This window comes from Lolium perenne, chromosome 3 (genome assembly GCF_019359855.2).
Source record: "Lolium perenne isolate Kyuss_39 chromosome 3, Kyuss_2.0, whole genome shotgun sequence".
Lineage (NCBI taxonomy): Eukaryota > Viridiplantae > Streptophyta > Magnoliopsida > Poales > Poaceae > Lolium > Lolium perenne.
In genome coordinates this window covers 141,523,425-141,533,594 of record NC_067246.2, presented here as the reverse complement: position 1 = coordinate 141,533,594, position 10,170 = coordinate 141,523,425, and the positions used below count along the sequence as shown (strand labels likewise).

General features: G+C 38.3%; 2 protein-coding genes across 3 annotated transcripts; both read left to right on the top strand.

The window, feature by feature from the left end:
- The first annotated feature begins 330 nt into the window (after nt 1–330).
- LOC127342624 (uncharacterized) lies at nt 331–5,352 on the top strand. Of its 2 annotated transcripts, none has more exons than XM_051368608.2 (13): nt 331–890; nt 1,520–1,985; nt 2,490–2,706; nt 2,782–3,029; nt 3,099–3,317; nt 3,400–3,492; nt 3,565–3,666; nt 3,741–4,073; nt 4,161–4,220; nt 4,356–4,448; nt 4,666–4,722; nt 4,829–5,084; nt 5,304–5,352. In XM_051368608.2, the coding sequence occupies exons 2-10, from the start codon at nt 1,554–1,556 to the stop codon at nt 4,371–4,373; spliced, it is 1,722 nt and encodes a 573-aa protein (XP_051224568.1). In that variant the 5' UTR covers nt 331–890; nt 1,520–1,553; the 3' UTR covers nt 4,374–4,448; nt 4,666–4,722; nt 4,829–5,084; nt 5,304–5,352. The 2 variants fall into 2 exon arrangements, with proteins under 2 accessions (XP_051224568.1, XP_051224569.1); XM_051368609.2 differs by lacking the exon at nt 5,304–5,352 and having other exon boundaries at nt 4,829–4,908; nt 4,986–5,084.
- Nucleotides 5,100–7,613, top strand: LOC127342625 (uncharacterized). The gene is made up of 5 exons (XM_051368611.2): nt 5,100–5,375; nt 5,483–5,533; nt 6,707–6,952; nt 7,073–7,147; nt 7,250–7,613. The coding sequence occupies exons 1-4, from the start codon at nt 5,298–5,300 to the stop codon at nt 7,100–7,102; spliced, it is 405 nt and encodes a 134-aa protein (XP_051224571.1). The 5' UTR covers nt 5,100–5,297; the 3' UTR covers nt 7,103–7,147; nt 7,250–7,613.
- Nucleotides 7,614–10,170: the final 2,557 nt, after the last annotated feature.

The following is a 10,170-nucleotide window of genomic DNA, read 5'->3' as shown; positions in this document are numbered from 1 at the left end:
CTCTTAGCTATGCTATGTAAATACATTGAAAGAGACAAAGAATTAACACAAGAGACAACTCTCTAGCCATCTGGTTGACAAGTAGTGGTCTTAATAGATCCTTAAAAGGCAAGTGAAGAATTAGACATCATATATGCGTAAAGTAATACAATTCAGGAGCCAAGAGCCCTTAAAAAAGTAATATCATGTTGGCACTATCTTTTGAAGCACCCTATCACAGATTTTTAAAAATATAGATGATTAAAAAGTGTGATATTTTAGAAGTAAATATGCATATTTGTATATATATGTTATTGCTAATACTCAGTAGTACAATAATTTAGGGGAAGATGCTAGAGTGGTGTTTCTCGACTCTCGGATCTGAAAACTAGGCTCCCAGGTCTTCTTCTTCTGGCCAACCTCATCTATGTCGCCTCCCGCCGCTGCGTCGGACACCAGACCAGTAACCTCCCTCCTGCTCTACCGATAGTGTTTAGAGTCCAAATCCTCGCTAAAAGATAGGGCGGGATGGGGCCAAATTCTGGCACTCAAATCGACCAATTTTGGTGTTTCCCTTTTCCGCTGCACGACCCACTAGCACCAAGCCCTCCCAATCCGCTGTAACTACCACATCATCCTCCACAAAACAATCACGATTGATGGCAGCTGAGAGAGCACACAAAATCATCTAGCAATCGGGCTGCAGAGATGCCCTCCTTGCCGGTACCATCTCTATTGAAGATTTTTTTCATCTGGTAGCCCATCGCTGCCCCGCGATTCATCTCTTGCAAATACTGGAGCGTCTTCCCCTGATCCATCTCTTCCATTAATCATCTTCCTCAATCCCCTCCGGTGGCGGGTGCCTTTGTTGTTCTATCTTGGAAGCTGCATCTGTACAGTGAGCTAGCCAGGTAATTCAAGTCGCACCGATGAATTTGATTGTATATGACTTGTTTGTCGTTCTTGGACAAGAGCCAAACCTAGCTTTGTTTAACACATCGGTATTTGCTTGTTGCTTTACAAATTCTAGATGACTATTTACCCGGGAGTTGGTTAATTGTTTTAGCTCACTGGTGGGCAGCGATCAATCCTAATTGATGTATTCATATAGGACAAGACGTAGTAAGATTGGCGAAGCATCATGCTAATTGTTGCAGCTAGATGTGATGCTTTGTCTCCCTGCTAATTAAATATGCAAACTAGCATAATCATTCAGATTTGATGGGGATTAAACATATATGGTTATTTGAAGAATAATTTTTTTTTGGCATTATGATAATCAAGGATGACACCTGATACTCCATGTTATCGATTAGTCGTGTTTTGTTATCTTTGACTACATTCACTTAATTACTTTTTCCCCTGGCAACATAAAAAATATAGTTGAACCTCTATATATAATTAGCTCAGAAGGATCTCTATTTCTCAACCTTTTCTGAAATCTTTTAAAAACTACATATGTTTGCTTAAGGAAAGAAGTAGGCAAGACGTACTTTCATCCACGGGAATGATTAACAAGCGCATATATGCTCTTTGACAGGATGGGGGACAACTCGTGAACCGTGAACTTGTTCATGAAGGATGCTCCATCTCATCAGAATTTTCTTGAACAAACAATGGACAGAGACCTGATATGCTATTTCGACATTTTTGGTATGGTTGAGAAGTATGGGTACACAACAAGTGATGTTCTGTACTGCAAAAGAGATAGGCATGGACGTCATAAGGCATGTTTGGTTAAAATTAGTAATGACAACGATGTGGGTAAGATGCTGCTTGAACATGAAGCTGATCGGAAGTTGACCTTTTTTGTCGAGAAGCGTACTGCTAGTTTGAACACGGGTGTTCATTTTGCTGCACCAACCCACACTGGATCAAGTGATGATGCAATGGAGGGATATGATACAGAGTCATCAAATGAAAGCGACCATGAGACAGATATAGATGAATTAGATCATGAGTTGGAAGCTATGAAGAGGCGTAGGGCTGACCCTAGTGTACATCCAGTATGATTTCTTCTTCTCAGATACACATTGTTCCTTTTCTTTATATATATGAGCATTGTAATGGAGGTTATCTCTAGATACTATAGAGCATAGATGATCGAGACATAAGCACGGACAACAAACAAAAACTACAAATGGCAGAAGTGCCATGGTTCAATCAGAAATAGACAATCACCGTTAGTTTATGCACATAGCAACACACACATGTGATATAGTGACAAATAAATGCATAGACGAACCATATGCCACTATTTGAAGGAGCTATTGGTGATGGATATAATAGATTGTTATAGTGTCTTACACACTGATGAGTTATTCTTCCAAAAATAATTGCAAGTTATAGGAGGAATCTATGCTAGAATAGTTTTTCATTTTCGAAGAGAAGAAGAATCTTATATGAACATTGCATCATAAAGGAACTTGCATTATAGAGAACTCGTACCACACCAGAGTACAATGATTTTATTGATTGATCATGTAACTCTGTTTTAACACGAAATGCAGAAGAAGCACAAGCGGCCAAGGAAGTCAGTATCTAATTTGGAAGATCATGATCATGGGGATTTAGATGATCCTCTGGAACCCCTACAGAATGGGGATGAAGATGAGGAGATTTTGCAGGATTCCCTAGTAGATTCAGAAAACGAGTATCAAGATCTTGCAGAACTTGACACTACAATTTCTGGAGTTTCTGCAGAATCCGGATCCATTAAAATAGTCTGTAGGTTCCATTACTCCACATAGTTTTTCAATTATTTTGCAAGTTGGTGCTTATGTTCTACACATTGATATGTAGGGCCCAATGGAGTTATTCAAGAGTATAGGGGTCGTTTCACAGTATCTAATGTGATGAACATTAAATCTGGTGGAAAGGTAATTACTGAAACAGATGAAAATGGCGTTCCAAACCAAAGGTCAGCTGGCCTTCTTGGTTCATTTCTTCATGGTCTGGCCAAGAATTCTTCCCATGTGCCACTACATATCCCAAGATGGGACAACAAGCTAATGCGAAAGCCAAAGAAGAATCTCATCACTTATGTTGAGGTACAATTTATCGAAAGGATTTCCTTAATTTATTAGTGCTTTTGTCCTAACTATTGCTTTTATTTTTAGACAAAATTTGTGTACCCCGAGGAGACAAAGTACACTACAGAAGGATGGATATTGAAGATTGTCAACAAAGGGTGGAGAGATTACAAGTCTTCCTTGAAGAAAGAGTACTATAAGCCAGATAAGTGGTCACTAGATCGAATCATGAGACGAGTTCCTGACGGTGTTAATAAACATCAGTGGATAACACTACTTGAGACTTGGTGCCAGGAGCAACACACAGTTAAGTATATGTTTGCCTTTTTACGAGTGAATCAACTAAACGCTTAGTTCTATTTTTGCTAATTGAACTTACTTTGTCTAGAAAACATGTGAGAGGAACTCTGAAGCGGGAAAGCAACAACGCCATTCACACACCACCGGAAGGAAAAGCCACGCAAGATTGAAAAAAGAGATGGTAGTATATTTTTCTTTGAATGTATTATTACTTTCATCTTTAGTTAGTTCTAAGTTATACTTTATTGTACAGGAAGTCAAGAATAAAGGACCTGTCAGCAAAATTGACCTATGGGATGAAGCTCATAAGAAGAAGGATGGAACATATACAAATGAGAATGTCCAACAACTGATGGTACCATTTTTCTCTCATAGTCTATCCTTGTCCGCTAATTTATGTATTTTCTGATCTTCCCTTTTATTTTGAAGCATAAAGCTCGGAAGGAGTTAGCAATTGTTGAGAGGAAGAAAAATGGGAAGCTATCACCAGAAGATTATGACAAAGTGTTTGATGATGTTATAGCAAAAGATTCAACAATTGGTAGACACTATGACGATAAGTACTGGGGCGATGCAAGGTTATGTCGAGGCCCAACTTCTGTTCCAGGGGCATCAAGTGAAGTCATGGTTCAAAACGAACTTCAAGAAATGAAAGCTGATCTGAAGAATGTTACTGGACTCATGGGAAGAATGTGTGCTTTTATGGCACGAAACCATCCCGGTGAAGATTGGATGAACGATGTGATGACTGCTGGAAATGAAGTTAGTACCTTCTGATTGTGACATTCATGTCTATTTACTTTGCCTATTCCACCATTTCAAGAACTTGTTCTTGTTATTCTTTGATAGATCAAGAAGGGTAACCAACCGGAGGATCCAGCCCCCATGCTCCAGTCCAATAACATCACGGTAAAGCCCTAGTTTTCACTCTTTTTTGTGGACTCTTTGCTGTAAGGTTATAATACTATTTTCATTGCTGACATTCATGTCTGCTTCAGTTCACTTAATATGTCATTTCAGAAAAATTCTCTTATTCTTTTATAGATGAACATCTTAGATTGATTTGGTGGTGATTATGAGGTTGATGGTGTTGAAAGACCCATGGCCAACATTCATACTACAGGAAGTGATCCAAAGGTTACGTTGCAGACCATGTCACTACTTTTATCATCATAAATGGGTGTTATGACTGGTTATTGTTCGGCTGCATTTACCTCTGGAGTAGAACTGCTTCATGTGGTTGCTACTAGGAATTCTGTTAAAATGCAAATTATTCATGGTCGCCTAGTGTGTTTGACTAAATTTTTTGTTCATTACACATTGTAAATATATTTGAAAATTTGACAAACTGCAGGAAGCAATAGTTGCAAATGAACCTACATCTCAGAATCCTGGAAATGGAACTGAGGAGGTGCGCTATTTTCAACTTCTTCTAGGATTGTTGTTCTAAATTATTTGGTGTACCTCACCAAATACTTCATAAATCATTCCCCACTGCATTTTTCTCAAAATTGTAGGAACCCACAAGGAAGGAATCATCGGAAGAAACTTCACATCCGGTATTTGTATCCTTTTTGGAGATTCTACATGTTGTATTGTATGAATATATATGCTTCTTTCAATGAAATAAAAAAACATTGATTTTAAGCTATTTTTATCATGTTTCTCCCATAGGTGAGCGTTTCGAAAAGACTCAACAATGTTATCCAACATAGTGTTAATGAGACTGCTAAATCCAATGAAGCTGTTCAAACTTCCAACAAAAATACAAAGGTTGTATTGCGGTTGTCCTTTCGTCATTTGGATTTTAGTAAATACACTTTTAATGTACTCTCTGTTAGTAAGTTCATAGTACTGCTATATCCACTACATCATTATATTTTCTGGCTTGGACATTGTTCTTCCTCACTGAACATGTCTGTGGAAGTAGGTTCATTACACTGTATGCTTTGGAATGGCTAACCTACTAAGCAATCTTGATTGATAATGCAGCGTGTGCGTGCTGCTAAAGATACAGAACATTTCCAGAATTCATCCTCACCACATGAACAAAGATTAGTGAAGGTGCTTTATGGAATTATTTTCACAAGTTTTCATATGTATTTGCCATCATGTTATTATGCATAACCTAATCTTGTTTTGTTGTTTTCATGTGGTTTGGTCTACTATAGGCATCCACATCCACAACAAAGGAAGTACCAAAACATAAGACTGCACAAAAGGTATAAGAATCATTACATTTAGCAGTTTTAACACATTGTATACCATTAACTAGGCAAGATGGACATAATTCTAGCGACATGGTCTTTTACATAACTTGGAAGCAAATCATGCCATATCTGATAGCTTTTATTCCCCATACACACCATAGGCAGCTAAAGAATATGCAAAAACACTACATGCCTATGGGCAAACTGCTACTTTACATGAACTAGTTAGATACCGGTGCTCTACAAAAATCTTGGTGGCAGCTTTAAGGGAGGACTTGCATCATACTACATACCAGTGTAGATGGCCTAATTATTAGAACTTGAACACGCTATGAAGTAGTTTTATAAGTCACTCAACTTAATTCATATTCAATGTGTGGCAGCCACCCCACCTAAGGGTCTAAAGAAGCGATAGCGAGTCGGGCGATTTATGTGCACACAACTGTTTTTTGTCTCCATAATATTGTATCGATCCATGTCATTATTAGTTAGGAGCTGAACTTTCTTTGGATAGATAACCCAACCACAATGCTCGTTTTACGACATCTGTCCACTGCATCCTGTCTTTGTCATGTTTCTATCCTCTGTAACAACCATAGCTTGCAGATCATAGTAAAAAATTACTTATCCACCTTGCCCTATGTGTAATTATGCATGCATCCACTCCATTGTTAGACTTTTACAGCCGTGTGTCCAGGGAAGAATTCCTTCTGGCTTTAGAAATGGTACATAACCATACTTACCTATTTATGTGTGCAAAATAATACTTTAGCATCATATTTACTTCCCAGTTATTTGTTTAGATTTGCACCCCTGAAACTTGGGCTTGTGCCATGCTATGTTCTTGAGGTGCCTTCTTATTAGGATCCCTGCCTTTCGCCTCTTGATAGACTATGCCAAGTATTTTTTTTGTCGTTTGCACTGTCAAATATTTAGCTACCTATGTGTAGCAATAGCCAACACAGAAAAACAATTTATTTCAATCGTTGCATATGTTTATGGTCATGTTGCGGTGCACTTATATTCTCTAGGTTTGATCGTTGCACAGGGTTATGATCATGAACATTTTGTAATTTTTAGATTGCTTCATCATCTAAACAGACAAAGTACACGAATTTGATGTATCCTTACATTTTAGAGATAAGTCACATCCTGATATAAATTAATTTTTTTGTTTATTTGTAGAAACCAAAAACTGTCATCTTGCTCTCATTGGCCGCAAGAACTAAAGGCTTGGTGGTTGGTAAAGGAATCATAAAAAGTAGAGATAGCAAATATGTGGTTCAAGGGGATACATTGGGTGACTCATTTTGGGCAATCAGTGTTCTAAATGTTAGTAAACTTGGATGTGAAGAACTGCCTCGACCATTTGAAGATATCCAAACTGTAGAAGATGCTATTGGTCATTGCATTGCTTGGCCATCTACTCATGTAAGTTGAATTAATGCATTTTAATTAATATTACTTGTAATTAAATCATGGCTGCTTATTTGCAAAGGAATCGATGTATGTGTGTATCAAGTGTCTCAAGGACAACTATTCATTTTGTAGGTTAAGAGAGTAAAAGATGTTTCAAACTAAGGCAACATGTCTTCTGATCTTGCAATGCAAGGAAATTTCACAAAGGTAATCTATCTGTTTTTTTTTCACTTGTGATAGGAGCAACACAACAATCTATATCAGCAATTTGTTCTTTAGACTATACTTACATTGGTTTGGTGATTGCAGTGTGACAAGAGATCAGGGGAACTCAAAGTGCTGATCATTTCACAAGAGCGGAAGAGCAGTGTGTATTATTTTAAATACTATGTTATTTAGTTTTTCGTGTGATGTTGCCTAGCAAGGGGAGGTTATCTCGTGCTCAGAACATGTTTAGTTTTCTGTTTTTTCTTTCATGAACATCTAGCGCTCACACTTAGGTGTCGTGGTCTGTTTTTAAGTTCAGTATTTGCGTTTCTTTTATCAATCATTGAACCCTTAGTATATTTATACTGAAATTATCAAATGTGTACTCAATTGTATTTTGTTCCTGTGTTGTAATATATTTGGTACAAATGTGTATTATGTTTCTAGTGAATTTTGATACTTCCTATTTTTGAGAGAGAAAACATACTGGAATGATACATTGTAGAGTATCCGAGGATGACGTAAGAGAACTCCTATATGATGTTGCTTTTCAGACATGCCAAAATGCCTCTACATGGACTATATATATCTCAGGATAAGATTAAAATGCCATAACAAGTGCCTCCACATTATTGAAAGGGGCATTATGAGTGTCTCTACGCAATGCCTTTATATTTACGGAGACTTAATAAGATGCCATAACAAATGCCTCTACATTATTGAAAGAGACATTATGAATGTCTCTACGCAATGCCTTTATATTTACGGAGACATAATATAATGCCATAACAAGTGCCTACATTATTGAAATGGACAATACGAATGTCTCTACACAATGCCTTTATATATTTCTAGAGACTAAATAAATGCCTCATTAAAATGTCTATATTTTAGAGATTGATAAATTGTCACAATAAAATGTCTCTATAATTTTAGAGACAAGTTAAAATGCGGTATGAAAATGCCTCTATACGTGTACACACATATTCCAATTGTATCTTTGAAGTGCCTATATATGTGTAAATACACAACTTGGTGTCTCTACAAGGTGACCTTATGTCATATATTGACATTTTGCAAAGTGACTCTACGGTCTAAGACACACTGCACGTAGTGACACTTTTGTGCCATTGTGGACAATGTCCCTAAAACTGTGTAGAGACAAAATAAGTGTCTCTATGGGACCAAAATAGTGTCTCTACGGGCCAGTTCTCTTGTAGTGCAAAGATATCCCTCTCAAGCAACCCTGCAATTACGATACAAGAAGTCTCTTGTGTCCCCCAACACACCTAATACACTTGTCAGATGTATAGGTGCACTAGTTCGGCGAAGAGATAGTAAAATGCAAGTGATATGGATGAATATGAGTGGTAATAACAATCTGAAATAAATATGGCAGCGAGTAAACATGCAGTGGAACAGTAATAAACGGAGATTCAATGCTTAGAAACAAGGCCTAGGGATCCTACTTTCACTAGTGGACACTCTCAACAATGATCACATAATAAAACTACTCTACACTCTCTTGTTGGATAACAAACACCATTCATTGTGTAGGGCTACAAAAGCACACCTCAAGCCGGAGTAAACAAGCTCCACAACATCCGGAGTTCATATTAAAGTAACCTCTAGAGTGCATAATAGACCGTTGCAATTTAGACCGAGTACTAACATAGCATACACACTGTCAACAATAGCTATGAAAGGGGGAATAGATCGCATCAATACTATCATAGTAATAGTTAACTTCATAATCTACAAGAGATTACAATCATAACCTACGCCAAGTACTACATGATGCACACACTGTCAACATTACATCATGGAGGAGGAATAGACTACTTTAATAACATCACTAGAGTAGCACATAGATTAATAGTGATACAAAGGTCATGATCACATAAAGATCACACCATGGGAGAGAGAGATGAACCACATAGCTACCGGTAGAGCCCTCAGCCTCGGGGGAGAACTACTCCCTCCTCATCATGGGAGACAGCAACGGCGATGAAGATGGCGGTGGAGATGGCTTCCGTGGGCAATTCCCCGTCCCGGCGGCGTGCCGGAACAGAGACTTCTGTCCCCGAACTTGACTTCGCGATGGCGGCGGCTCTGGAGGTTTTCCGTATCGTGGCTTATTCTTTTAGGGTTTTCGCGATGGAGGCTTTAAGTAGGTGGAAGGGTAGCCTCGGAGGGGTCCTGGGGGACCCACACCATAGGGGGGCGCGCCCCCCCTTGGCCGCGCCGCCAGGTGGGGTGGGGCCCCCTTGGCTCCCCTCTGGTCCCTCTTCGGTGCTCTGGAAGCTTCCGTGGAAAATAGGACCCTGGGCGTTGATTTTGTCCGATTCCCAGAATATTTCCTTTGTAGGATTTCTGAAACCAAAAACAGCAGAAAACAGCAACTGGCTCTTCGGCATCTCGTCAATAGGTTAGTGCCGGAAAATGCATAATAATGACATAAAGTGTGTATAAAACATGTGAGTATCATCATAAAAGTAGCATGGAACATAAGAAATTATAGATACGTTTGAGACGTATCAAGCATCCCCAAGCTTAGTTCCTACTCGCCCTCGAGTAGGTAAACGATAAAAAGGATAATTTCTGAAGTGACATGCTATCATAATCTTGATCAATACTATTGTAAAGCATATGTAACGAATGAAGTGATTCGAAGCAATGGTAAAGACAATGAATAAACAACTGAATCATATAGCAAAGACTTTTCATGAATAGTACTTTCAAGACAAGCATCAATAAGACTTGCATAGGAGTTAACTCATAAAGCAATAGATTCTTAGTAGAAAGTTTTGAAGCAACACAAAGGAAGATATAAGTTTCAGCAGTTGCTTTCAACTTCAACATGTTTATCTCATGGATAATTGTCAACACAAAGTAATATGATGAATGCAAATAAGCAAGTATGTAGGAATCAATGCACACCGTTGACACAAGTGTTTGCTTCTAAGATAGAAAGAAGTAGGTAAACTGACTCAACATAAAAGTAAAAGAATGGCCCTTCGCAG